Source organism: Nuphar pumila, chromosome 4 (assembly GCF_984573655.1).
Source record: "Nuphar pumila chromosome 4, dmNupPumi1.hap1.1, whole genome shotgun sequence".
Lineage (NCBI taxonomy): Eukaryota > Viridiplantae > Streptophyta > Magnoliopsida > Nymphaeales > Nymphaeaceae > Nuphar > Nuphar pumila.
The window spans coordinates 64,005,205-64,019,145 of NC_143252.1; the positions used below are offsets into that span (position 1 = coordinate 64,005,205).

The following is a 13,941-nucleotide window of genomic DNA, read 5'->3' on the forward strand; positions in this document are numbered from 1 at the left end:
TGTGATTCAATCATGCATATACAGGCCTCTGGGGTATCTAAAATACATAGAATAATCAACCCCCAGAACGTCGCGTTGATGCCCGGACAATAGCTCTACCTGCGTACCAAAGGCGGGAGCGGTTAATTATCGAAACAATGCATTAGCTTAGGTTCAGCGATGCTTGAATGTATGTGTGGATGGTCGTTGTTGAGTCAGTCCTGCATAACCTTTATGAAGGTGTCATGTTCGGTATACTACTGGACCGACTGGGCAAAGACCCGTGTTGTATCCGCACGACTAAGCGAAGCTCGAGGAGTTGTCCTTAGATGCGTGGGATACGGATGTGCCAAGTATGAAGACTTGAGCTAAACATCACTTGATACCCGAAAGAGGTCATGGCTAAGTCGTGGAGACTTAAGCGGTTATTCAAATCACAGCCGTGAAAAGGCTTGCTCTAAGTCATGAAGACTTGAGCGGATGTTCAACTCATAGCCCTGAGGAGGCTCCTGCGATATACGCTAAGTCTTGGAGGCTTGAGCGTCGTTATTGCGCATTGCGACCCTGAGTGGTCATTATTGTATTTGAGTTGAATGGATGTATGAGTGCATGCTTACCAGACCATCAGTGGTTCTGACCCCGTTTTATGGGGATTTCAGGTGTTGTACCTGCGTGGCGATATGCGGAGCAAGGCGGCATCGAGTTCCAGGATTTCTCTAGACAGAGTTGTACTGGTTCCTTTTTATTGAACCTACACTGCTTTTCTAAGCAGTAGTGTTGTAATAAACATGTGGTTTTCGATAAAATGGAACACTTTGGTGGTCAATGAGTTGCTTGGCTACATACCTGCAACGTACTCGGAGTTTTCTAAAACTGACGACTCATTATCGCCTGATTCCGCTGCTAAAAGCTTTTCTAAATTCCGCTGCAAAGAAAAAAAAAAGAAATTCATGAAAATTTTAACTTAGCTTTGTTTTGGAAATCCGGGGCGTTACATTTGCAGTCAGGATTTTATTGGCCCACACTCCACAGGGATGCTCATGAGTTCTGTAGGCGATGCCTGCGATGCCAGCAGATTGGGAACATGTCCAAGAGGGACATGATGCCCTTGCTTCCGATTTTGATAGTCGAGATTTTTGATGTTTGGGGCATTGATTTCATGGGACCATTTCCGCCCTCATTCAGAAATTTATACATTCTGGTGGCGGTTGATTATGTGTCCAAGTGGGTCGAGGTTGTGGCAACCAAGACCAATGATCACAGAATAGTGCTTAAGTTCATTAAGCACAACATTTTCAGTCGTTTTGGTGTGCCACGAGCAATGATTAGCGATGGTGGCAAGCATTTTAGGAATGTACAGATAGCTTCTCTGCTGAGAAGATATTCTGTCAATCATAGATTCACCACTCCATATCACCCGCAGACTAGTGGACAGGTTGAAGTGTCCAATAGGGAGATTAAGCGAATTTTAGAAAAGACAGTTCGTCCGGACCGCAAGGATTGGTCCCAGCGCTTAGATGATGCACTTTGGGCATATAGAACTGCATTCAAGACTCCCATTGGCATGTCCCCGTATCGCCTTGTATTCGGGAAAGCATGCCATCTTCCTGTCGAGCTAGAGCATAGAGCGTATTGGGCTATCAAGAAATTGAATTTTGACCTCACCCAGGCTGGCAAAGAGAGAGCACTGCAGTTATCAGAATTAGAGGAACTCAGGAATGATGCATATGAGAATGCCAAATTATACAAAGCTCGCACAAAAGCATTCCATGAGAAGCATATTGTCAGAAAAGTGTTTGAGTCAGATCAAAAAGTGTGGCTATACAATTCTCGTTTACATTTATTTCCAAGGAAGTTAAGATCGAGATGGACAGGTCCGTACATTGTGAAAGAAGTATTTCCCCATGGAGCAGTGACATTATTCGATCCTATGACCCAAGGTACATTCAAGGTAAATGGGCAAAGACTGAAGCCATTCATTTCAGATGCCTTGCAGGATGGTGAGTGTGAGATAGTGCATCTCACGAGGGCATGAAGATTCGACAGAGGGATGTATCATATGTACATTACTTTGTTTTTCATTTCAGTGTTTTTCTTTATTCAGCATTTCATTTCATATGTGCTAACATTTGTTTTGATGTATGCAGGATGAATCTAACACTTAGTGTATCAATTACCAAGTGCATGGAAAAGCTTTCAAAGAATTCAAAGATCAGATGAAATTCAAATTCAGAAGCTTAGAGCAAATCAGGTTGTATCTATCCTTTCTCCCATATTTTTGTTAGTGTCTTTTAGTGTGCATTTGCATTGCATTTTTATTCATGTTGTATGCCACTAGGGACAGTGTCATTCAAGCATGGGGGGGTGGTCTAGATGCATGCACACAAAAAATTCAATTTTTTTTTTGTATGACTGGTAATCAAAGTAGGCATTTGAGAACAAGTTGTAGCATATATGATTGTTTTTGGCATAATCTAACAGTTTAAAAAATTTTAAGCCCCATAAAAAAAATTTATTTTCTGAACTGAGTCAAATAGAGTAGTTGTTTATGAGATAATTCAAAGAAAAGATAGTATTTGATTGTTAGAAAATTTTGAATCACTTTAGTATAAGAATGCACAATATGTTTTCTGAAAGAAATAAGCAATGGAAAGATGTGGTTGAAAAATGAGTTTAAAAGAATAGAGCTACGTTTAGTTGTTGATGTCTTCGTGAATCCTAGTAGTGGAACTCAGACACGAGATAAAGTGTTTGAGTATCTTAACGAAAAGGATAACGAAGGAGATCATCTTCTTGGCTAAGTCGATATCTGTGGCCTTTGTAGTTCGAGTAAGTAGAATCTGAAGGGTGTTTTACACCTGGTGCCCAAAAGCCAGTTGGCTTGGGAGCCACCGGTTCGAAAGCTTGTTACATGGACTGCATAGAAAGCCTAAGAGATAGAGACATTGCACATGACGAGAGGAAGACTATACGTAAACTATTAGAATAGAAAGTCTAGTGACTCGAGCAATTAAGTCCGAGGGATACTTTGTATCTGGTGCCCTAAGGCCGGCCGGCTTGGGAGTCACTGACCCAAAGCTCGCTACACGGGTCACGAAAACTAACTATTCGAAATAGTGCTCATATGAGAAGAATGCGCAAGAGATCAAAAGTTGAAAAAAGAGTGAAAATGAGAAAAAAGAATGTGCTGAATGAGAAAATTTTCATTGCTTAGGCATATATGTGTATTACTGTGCAGAAAATATACAAGTGAGAATAAATGAGTAAAACATGAGAATACTTGACTTTCGGAGAAAAATCATGAACTTGCTACAATATTAGAAAAGTGAAGGAAAAGAATTTTTACTGTGGTGGCATGAGATTTTTAAACTTGTTTTGAGAATGTCAATTACATGAAATATTTATTACAACTGCATTCTTAAGAGCCTAATATTTTTGAAAGATCATCCTCGCATTTCATTGATGTTTGTGGGTAGCATCGCTGCAAACCCTCACGAGACCTTACTCGTCCACTAGTGTAAGCTAGGGGTTTAAAGGGCTTGTTGCATACGCTAAATGCAACCGTGATTCCTACAAAAGTGAGTTAGTATTATGCATTCATGCTTAGCATTTCTTATCTTCGTTGCATATCATAATTAGGGTTTGTTAAGGGACTAACAAACATTCAAGCATGGGGGTATTTGATGATGCATGAAATGCACATCATGTAAACAAGTTTTTCATGCATTTTGTATCAAGTTTAAGGTTTTAAACCCATGTTTAGATGTGTTTTGATAGTAAGGGGCTATGGTTCGAATTTCAGAAAAATCGGAGTTAAAATGAGAGAGTTATGGCTATTTCAGTGTTTGGGCATGGATTTCGAGATGGATCGGATCCATATCCGACCCAATTAGGTTAATTGGACCTTGGATCAACTCTTAGAAAACCCAAAACCCAAACCACACGCCTATCCATATCCATTTCAAAAAGTTTTTCTGAAAACCCCCCAGAAAGTGGCGCCTAGCAATATTTTATTTTTTAACACTCTTTCTGAAAAATGTCAAAACTATAAATAGTTTTTTTTTTCAAGAACCCTAGGGGTCTTTGGTTGTGTTTGGACGCCCCTTGCAGTGAATCTACTCCAGCAACTCCTTCCTCTCCATCTTCCCCACGTGTTGGCCATTGAAGACCGGTCTATGCTTGATTTTCAAGCATATTTTCGATCTTTCTTTTGTTCTTTTCATTTCTTTCTTGTTCCTTGCTGTCTTTTCACCACTTTTCTGTATTTTTGCAGGTGTAGCAGAGGTGGAGACCATTAACCTTGGGCGGGAGTGCGAAACACACCACCAAGGTGAGCCGGCCCTACCTCCATCCGGCTTTCTACACCCTCCGATCGAGAATCGGCTCACATTCCATCGTCGGTGGATCTCCAACGTGTAGCAGCTGCAAAAGGTGCCATTTTTTGGTGAAGTACAGCATTCTCGAACTGCATAGGACGTCCATCTCCAGCCACGGTCCGCTCTTCTTCATCCCCCCGGTCGTCGGATCTTCCAAAAGGTAGGTCTTCTTCTTCCTTCTCTTCTAGCTAAAACCGAAAGTGAGTGTTGCTTTTCTTTTATTATTTTCGGTGTGTTTCTTGTTTTTATTTTTGGTTCAACCTTAGAGTAGCAATCGTGCATAGACCAGCACGTTAGATATAGGTTTTGTTTTATTGTTTTCATGTTTGATTATTGACTCTCATTGTTTTTCAATCAAAACGTGTAAATCGGCTAGAGTTTTTCTAGCCGATTTGAGTTTTTGTTTTCAACGTGTCTCATTGTGAAGTTTTTACAAAAAATCCAATAAAAATTTTCCCTTTTGATTCATTTTAAACGTTTGGTTGTGAGTTATGATTGTGTGTTCATTTAAAAAGAAAAATCCAAAAATCGGCTAGACTTATTCTAGCCGATTCTTGATTTTTACAAAAATATTTTTTTCTTTGTTCTGATTTTTTTTTTATGTCCAGCATGTGTATTGAGTTGTTTTGCGGATAATCCATTTATAAAAGTTCAGTTTAATTCATTTTATTCGTGGGTTGTGCTTGTGTCTTGTTTTGATTTTATTTTTGAAAAAGAAAAAAAATCGGCTAGAGATATTCTAGCCGATCTTTGCATTTTTGTTAAAAGGGTGTTTAGAGTGGTAAGTCGCGTTGTTTACTGTGTGTTTAGTATGTTAACAGTAGTATAAATTGGTGTTAGTCATTTCATTGTTTTAGGATTGATTTAATTAATCGTTTTACTCATTTTTTTTGTTTTTGTGTTTTGTGTCTATTGAAGAAAATTACAAAAAAAAAATCAAGTTTTCTTTTTTTCATGTTTTTAATTCCAGCATAGTGTTGTTCTTGTTAGCATTTGTGTAATTAGGAGTCCTTTTTATTATTTTCTAATTTAGTTTTATCAAAATAGTGGTTATTTAGTTTTATTGCTTTTTGTTAATTTATATTTTATTTTTATTTTTTTTCGTATGGATCTTCTTCTTCCCCAAGGTGGGGCGGCAGCCATTAGAGCTCCCCTTGAGCTCTTGGTCGAATTTTTTAGCAAGTCTTTATTGTCATTAATTGAATTAGGAAGGTGTCTAGGTTCAATGTATTAGGGTTTTATCTCATAGCCGTTTTTAGTGGTCATTTAAGTAAGTTTTGGTAATTAGGGCAGCATTTAAGTTTAGAAAATTGTGTTTTTCAATTAGGCCTTTTCATTACCTAGGTGAGTCTTAAATTCTTTGGTAGTATATTCTTAATTTAGAGTTGGCGATTTTGAGAGGGGAGGCAATTAAGGTAATTGCATTTAAAAAGTTTTTGGAAAGAGTGGATTCCCCAAAAATTGTGTGGGATATTTAAAGAGGAAATAAATTTTGGATGTGCATTAAAGTAGGAGTTACTCTTTGATCTTGGAAAGTGTTTTTGAAAATTAAACTAAAATTCCAAATTAAGTCCCACGATTTTCAGAAAGGAATAAATGCTCTTTACCCAAGTTGGGAAAGCAAAAATCGTGGGGTTTTCTTCTAAGTTGGACTTTCCATTTTCCAAAGTGAGAGTTTGAATACAATTAAGGAGAGTAACTCCCTCATTAAGTTGGGCGATTTTTGGAGAATCCAATTTATTTCAAAGTTTGAGCAATTACCATTATTACCTTATTTTCCCAACCTTCTCCATTAAAATCGTGAACTTTGGATTAATTGTAGATTAATTAAGAGGTTGCTACTTTAATTGACCCAAGTTAAGTGAGGCAAACCCTAGTCTAAACCCACTTGAGTCTAGTCAAGACCACACCTAGGTCGAGTCAACCTTAGTCCACCTATTGAGACCTACCCTAACCGAGTTAACCTAGTTGACTTAGTTAGGTGTGTCTTGTGTCCAAGACCTAACTCGAGTCAAACCCTAGTCTAAACCTAGTGAGTCAACCGAGCTTACCTTATCCCATTCGAGCCTAGTCAAACCTAAGTTGGGTCAAACTTAGTTGAGTCTAAGTCAACCCGAACCTAGTTGACTAAGTCCACCCTAAACTGAGTTCAACCTAGTCTTAATAAGCCTAATTCCAAAACCAAAACCTAACCCGAGTCTAGTTTTAGTCTAACCTAGGGTGAGTCCAAACCGAGCCTAGTTCGAGTCAACCCTATCCAAGTCAAACCCTAATTTCAACATAGGTCAAGTCCAAGACCTAGACCGAACTCTAGTCAAGCCTAGTTGAGTCAAACCTAAGCCCTACTTAACTCAACTCAAGCTTAGCCAAAGACCTAGCCTAGCCTAAGTCAAAGTCAAGACAAACCCGAGGTCGATTCAACCTTAACCCAGTCAACCCAACCTAAGTTTAGATCAACCGAGCCCACCTAAACCAAGCCAATCCTAGTTGACTAAGTCAACTCAAAACTGAGTCCCACCTAGTTTTAGATAAACCTAACCGAGTTCTACCAAACCAAAACCGACCCTACCCAAGTCAAAACCAAGCTTCGTTGAGTTAACCGAGTGAAACCTAACCCTAGCCTTCGTTCTTTAGTGAATTAATTTCATTTAGTATTATTTATTTTGATTTTTATACTAATTAGTTTATTTATCTACTTTAGTTTTAGTGTAGAAGTATGTGTGTGTATATCGTATTTGTTTCGTATGTGTGAAATGTGTTTTGTGAGTGTTTGAATTGGTAATTAGATATTATTTAACTTAGTAGTCGGATTGCATTTTATTGTTTAGCATAGTTGCATTTACATTGTTAGTTAACGTAGTTCTAGTCATAAATTGCTTATCGTGTTTTGTTCGTCGTGCATTTAGCGTATTCCTAATAATCATCTGCATATACACTGTTATACAGTGTCAATTAGAGTGCATTAGGTTTGATTTGTCTTTTAGAGTGTTAAAATAGATTCATAAAGTGAATAGTGCACTCAAATAAAAACCAGATTTTTTCCCTATCGCATTAGCATTATTTTCTGTGCAAACATTCTGTGTTTTCCAATTTTTTTTCTTCTATTCACTTTATTGACGTGTTATTTAACTTCAGACCAAATTTCAGCTCATTCGGAGTTGATTTGGTCTGATTTTTAAGCGTTTTGCGAAAACCGCTTTTTCTGGATTTCAAATTACAGGACTTGCGATATCCTGATTTTTCCCAGATTTGAAACGCTTATATCTGGAGTTCCAGATACTGTTTTTCAATTCTGTAAAAACTGTCATTTTGTTCAATCTGTCAGTTGCAGAACAGAACAAATTTTGGGAAAATCAGACCTCATTTTCCATGTCAAACAGTGGTTTTCCGATAACCTGTCAGAATGCTATTTTACACTAGTTAGGGGCAGTTTCGTAATTTTCTTAGTTTCGGCAATTTAGACTTGTTTTCAGTAGTTTTTGCATTTTAGGAGTTGCATCATCATCATAAAGCATTAGTAGAATTAATTTGGTTAATTTTAGAATTAATTTAGTATTTTATTTAATTTTTGCTTGATAAATAGCATTTGTTTTATTATTTTCGTAAAATTAGAATTAGTTTTAGTTATTGTTAACATTATTAGAATAAAATACTAACTTTGTATTTTTCTGCATTTTTAGGTTGAAAAGCATATTTAGTTTCCAGGGTTATTGTCCAAGTGAGAAGATTCTCTAATTGGCGAAAAGACAGAAATACCCTTGGTGTGGAGCAGAAGATTGAGTGCTTGTTTATTTTTCTTTTAGTGATTATTTGTAGTTGTATTAACTTTATAATTGTAGATTGACATTTGTCATTAATAAATTAAATTTTCTAGAAATATTGTGATTAATTCCTGTTCCCTGAGGATTCGACCCGTACTTACCACTTTGTGGAAAGTCGGTTTTTATATTTTTGGTTGACGATTTTCTAAAGTTTTATTGAGAATAATTGTTTTAAAAAGATCATTTCAAAATATCAACCAAATTTTGGCGCCGTTGCCGGGGAACGGCGAATTAATTACTTTATTTTTTTAGAGTTTAATTTATTAATTTGTTTTAGTTAGTTAATTAGTTGTTTTCTTTTTAGTTAGTAAGATTAGTAAGTGAATATAGGATTAACATAGTTAGTAAATATAGGATTCACGTTCTGTTCTTTCTAGGATTCACTTGAAATTCATTCTGCATGGAGCGATTAGACAGATGGGTTTTAGAAAAACTTAGTTTGTGATTTCCTGTATTTATCTTTTCAGTACTTTAGAGTAGTTTAAGTTGTTATTTCATTTACTTAGTTATATCATTCTGACATAATTAGTTGGCATATTTGTTTAGTAGTTGTTATTTTGTGTTATTTACATTTTAGTATCTGTGTTAGTTTATTTTTTTATTTTTAGATTTAGGTCGTTTGCTTACATCTGGTCTTAGTACCAGTGTATGCAGGGGCGACGAGGTCTAGGAACCCCATTACACCCATTTGTTGACAACCCAGAGAGAATTTTACATTCTCATCGAAGTTCGGCAACAATGGCTGACATGGATCCTCCACCTCCACCCCCAGTTCTTTCACGCCCTCTGCGGGAATACTTCATTCCCACAGACTATGTTCAGGCATCCTGCATTCGGAGACCCGATGTAGGAGCGCCGCATTATGAGATTAAGGCCAGCATTATTCAGATGCTTCCATCCTTTTATGGCCATAGTCATGAGGATCCCTACCGACATTTAGATGAATTCCTCGAAATCTGTTCTACTGTTAAGATACAGAATTTCGATGATGATGCTTTAAGGTTGACTCTATTCCCCTTTTCATTGAAGGACAAAGCCAAGTATTGGCTAAAGTCCTTAGATTCTGTAGAAATAGAGTCATGAGATCAATTGCAGCAGGAGTTTCTTCGGAAATATTTTCCCATTGGTCGTACGAACCAATATCGTAGAGCCATCACTAGCTTTTCAGAGCTAGATGGTGAGTGCTTTCATGAGACCTGGGAGAGAATGAAGGATCTCCTCAGGAAATGTCCCCATCATCAGGTGCCAAAATGGCAACTGGTGCAGAGCTTCTATGATGGATTGTCTGACAAGAATCGTCAGATGATCGACTCTTCATGTGGAGGGACATTCATGCTGAAGAGCGAGGACGAAGCATGGAGGCTATTTGATACATTGGCCGAGAATTCACTCCACCATGCTTCGAGCTCTCAATCTGATAGAGCCACACCCAGCATTCAGAAGAAAGCTGGTGTTCTTGAAGTTGGTCCATCTACTGCACTACAGTGCAAGGTAGACATGATTGCTCAGAAGCTGGACCAGCTTCTCTCAGGACCATCCACTATACAGCAGGTGTGTACTCTTTGTGCCAGTCCGGCACACGAGATCACTGAGTGCCCTTCGGCAGCTCAGTACCCTGAATTTGTTCAAGAACAAGTTCAGGCAGCTCAGGGTTACGTCAGACCGCCGAATAACCCATTTTCATCGACATATAATCCGGGTTGGCGTAACCATCCCAATTTTTCATGGAAGAATCCACAGTCTTCCATGCAGATGCCTTCATCCTCTCATCCAGTTCGGCAGCCATCTTTTACTCAGTCATTTCAAAGACCGAACTATTCTCAGTCTTCTTCTTCTTCTGTCACTCCCCCGATTCAGCAGGAGTCTGCCCCGCAGATATCTTTTGAGGAGAGACTTCTCCAGGCATTCCAAGAGGTGAAAACCTCTAATCAGAACGCCTTCGAGAAGTGTAGCCAGATTTTGAGCTCACATACGCAGTCCATTGCGAAGTTAGAGTCGCAAATGGGATAGTTAGCTGAGGCTATTAGTAGGAGACCCGAGGGTACATTGCCGAGTCAGGCTGTCATGAACCCGAAGGGTAAGGACCAGATGACTGGAGGCCTATTTCATACCGAGACACAGCAGCAGGCTAAATCAGTTATGGCCTTGAGGAGTGGACGTGAGTATCACGTCGAGAGCAGAGAGCGAGAGAGTAGAGAGAAGATAGAGGAGCCAGAGACCATTGTTTCACCTACGTCGGCTCAGCCATCATCCTCATCCCCATCATCATCCCCATCATCTTTATCTTCATCCTTAGAGAAGAAGAAGGATAGGAGTGAGCCTTCTCACAAAGAGGAGGAGCCAGCAGAGTATATTCCCCCACCACCCTATCCCAAAGCATTAGAGTCTCCTGGATATAGAGGAAAGCAAGGTGCGAAGATCCAGGACATGCTTGACATCTTCAAGCATGTGCAGATCAACCTACCTTTGCTCGATGCTATTCAGCAGGTGCCGGCATATGCCAAATTTCTGAAGGAACTATGTACGCAGAAGCGTAAATCTAGAGAGAGAGTTTCTAACAGGGTCCATCTGACTGAGCAGGTGAGTTCAGTACTTCAACATCAAACACCACCAAAGCTCAAGGACCCTGGAGCCCCTATCATTGCTTGTATTATAGGGAACATCCGGATAGAACGTGCATTGCTCGATCTTGGAGCAAGCGTGAACATTCTGCCCAGATATTTCTTTGATTCTTTCGGGCTAGGAGAGATGAGATCGACTCTGATTACACTGCAGCTGGCAGATCGTTCCGTTAAGGTACCGAGAGGTGTCTTGGAGGACGTGCTAGTTAAGGTGGATGACTTTTATTTCCCAGTCAATTTCATTATTCTTGATATGGAAGGAGTAGACAGCCAGCACCAGACTCCGATCATTTTAGGCAGACCATTTTTGGCGACTGCCAATGCGTGCATCAATTGTAGAACCGGAGCCATGGATCTCTCATTCGGCAATAGGAAGGTAAAGCTGAATATTTTCAATGCCACGATGGGTCCAGCAGGAGACATGGACTGCTTTCATGTAGACATTGCACACGAGTTAGTGGAGGAGCAGCCCGAGTTGTACATTACTGGGGATTCTTTAGATTTGTACCATATAGAGAAGAATAACGGTGTAGATAGTGTAGATGTGTCTAGAGTGTCGTCGGAGAGACCACCTTGGGGAGCGATCAGGGAGCCTCTTCCACCACTTGCTGAGACCCCCGCCAAATCTTTGATTGAGTCACCTCCGAAACTTGAGTTGAAACCCTTACCGGATTCACTCAAGTATGCATACCTCAGAGATGATGAGACTTTGCCTGTGATCATCTCATCCTTGCTCACTGAGGAGCAAGAACAGAGATTGCTGACTATTCTTCGAGAGCACAAGGCAGCGATTGGCTGGGGAGTTGCTGATCTGAAGGGGATTGATCCTTCATTTTGCATGCATAGGATCCATTGTGATGAGGAAGTCAAGCCATTTAGGGATATGCAAAGAAGGCTAAATCCCAACATGAAGGAAGTGGTGAAGAAAGAAGTGGTGAAATGGTTGGATGCCGGAATCATTTACCCTATTTCTGATAGCCAGTGGGTCAGTCCGATTCAGGTTGTGCCGAAGAAGTCAGGACTCACTGTGGTTGAGAATGAGAAGGGTGAGAGAATTCCGATGAGGACCACTACAGGATGGCGAGTCTGCATCGATTATAGGAAGCTGAATGTGGCAACTAGGAAAGATCATTTCCCATTGCCATTCATTGATCAGATCTTAGAGAAACTCGCAGGGCAAAGCTACTACTGCTTTCTAGATGGATATTCAGGATACAATCAGGTAGTTGTCCATTCTGACGACCAAGAGAAGACCACGTTTACATGTCCTTATGGCACCTTCGCGTTTAGACGTATGCCGTTTGGGCTCTGTAATGCCCCGGCTACTTTTCAGAGGTGCATGCTTGCTATCTTCTCGGACATGATTGATGATGTGATGGAAGTTTTTATGGACGACTTTTCTGTGTATGGCTCTTCTTTTGAAGATTGCCTCCAAAAACTTGCTCGAGTACTGAGTAGGTGTGTGGAGACCAATCTCGTACTGAGTTGGGAAAAGAGCCATTTTATGGTCCAGGAGGGGATTGTGCTAGGACACATTCTGTCCAAGCGTGGTATTGAGGTTGACAGAGCGAAGGTGGAATCCATTTCCCGTTTGACTCCACCCACCTCTGTGAGACAGATTCGATCAAGATTTCAGCAAAATCTCTCGACCGCTCTGCACTTTATTGGAGAAAGACCAACCCTTTGTTTTCGGTGAGAATTGTATGAAGGCCTTTGAGATTCTCAAAGAGGCCTTGATTACTGCACCTATTTTGAGACCTCCAGATTGGACTCTCCCATTTGAGATTATGTGCGATGCATCTGATTACGCTATGGGGGCCATTTTAGGACAACGCATTGATAGGAAGCCCTATGTGATCTACTATGCGAGTAGAACTTTGTCGGATGCCCAGATGAATTATACTACGACAGAGAAGGAACTACTTGCGGTAGTTTTCGCATTGGATAAATTTAGGTCCTATTTACTCGGTTCGAAGGTGGTTGTCTATTCTGCATTGAAATATTTGTTGAACAAGAAAGACACCAAACCAAGATTGATTCGTTGGGTTCTTCTACTACAGGAGTTTGATCTCGAGATTCGAGATAAGAAGGGAAGCGAGAATGTAGTAGCAGACCATCTTTCCAGACTGATCGTGGAGACCACACAGGATCAGAGGCTCATCAATAATTCTTTCCCCGACGAGCAGATCATGTCAATCAGTACATCGCAGTTACCCTGGTTTGCAGATATTGTGAACTATCTGGTTTCGAGGCAGATACCTGAACATTGGAACAAGAATGAGCGTGAGAGATTCCTATCTCAGGTAAGGCACTATTATTGGGATGAACCAGAGTTGTTCAAATACTGTGCTGACCAGATCATTAGGAGATGTGTTCCGGAGGAGGAGTACCAGTCCATTTTGAATTTTTCCCATTCATTAGCCTGTGGAGGGCATTTTAGCAGTAGGAAAACGGCTGCAAAGGTTTTGCTGTAAGACCCATAATTTTTCAGTATCTTTCTTAAGAAATTCACGAGGCATTTTTAAGTAAAAATAGCATCTGAACCCGAAATACGAATCAGATCGATTTGTACGAGCCAGTTATAATTAAGATATTCGTCGCTTTGCGAATATATGCTCAAACACTCTAGAAGCCATAACTTCCTACCTAAACGAAATCAAAGGATTTCCTCGAGCCAACTTTCTTAGTTACGTCAATACGAAGAGAATAGCGTACTCAGAATTTTTCGGAAAAAAATCACCGAAAACCCGAAATTTTTGTAGGACCCACAGAAATGTTGGTGGGACCCACAAAAATATTCCTTAGAAAATATCTTGTGGGACCCACAAAATATCCTATGGAAATATCTAGTGGGCCCCACCTCAAAAGGAACCTCCAGGAATTAAAATATAGCTCAGGGGTAAAAGGGGCATGGAAAAACCCAAGAGGAGGTGGGCTTGGGCTATAAATAGCCCTCCCCACTCTCTCTCTCTTCTCATAATTTCGATCCCCCCTCTCTCTCTTGCCTTCTCTCTCTCTCCTAAACCTCCCCTAGTGAGCCCAAGTGAGTCTGAGCCCACCTGACCTGGCCTGAACCCACCTGAGCTGGTCTAAGCCTGCCTGACCTGGTCCTAGCTCACCTGACCTGGGTCTGAACCCACTTGA

General features: G+C 40.2%; 1 protein-coding gene and 1 non-coding gene across 2 annotated transcripts; one reads left to right on the top strand and one right to left on the bottom strand.

Annotated features, from left to right (window-relative positions):
- The first annotated feature begins 4,422 nt into the window (after window positions 1-4,422).
- Window positions 4,423-10,538, top strand: LOC149840252 (uncharacterized). Its single transcript, XM_090004380.1, has 2 exons — window positions 4,423-4,515; window positions 8,036-10,538. The coding sequence occupies exon 2, from the start codon at window positions 9,383-9,385 to the stop codon at window positions 10,184-10,186; it is 804 nt and encodes a 267-aa protein (XP_089860506.1). The 5' UTR covers window positions 4,423-4,515; window positions 8,036-9,382; the 3' UTR covers window positions 10,187-10,538.
- LOC149840253 (small nucleolar RNA R71) lies at window positions 9,318-9,420 on the bottom strand. The gene has a single exon (XR_016431714.1). It is a non-coding gene; the product is annotated as a small nucleolar RNA R71 (small nucleolar RNA).
- Window positions 10,539-13,941: the final 3,403 nt, after the last annotated feature.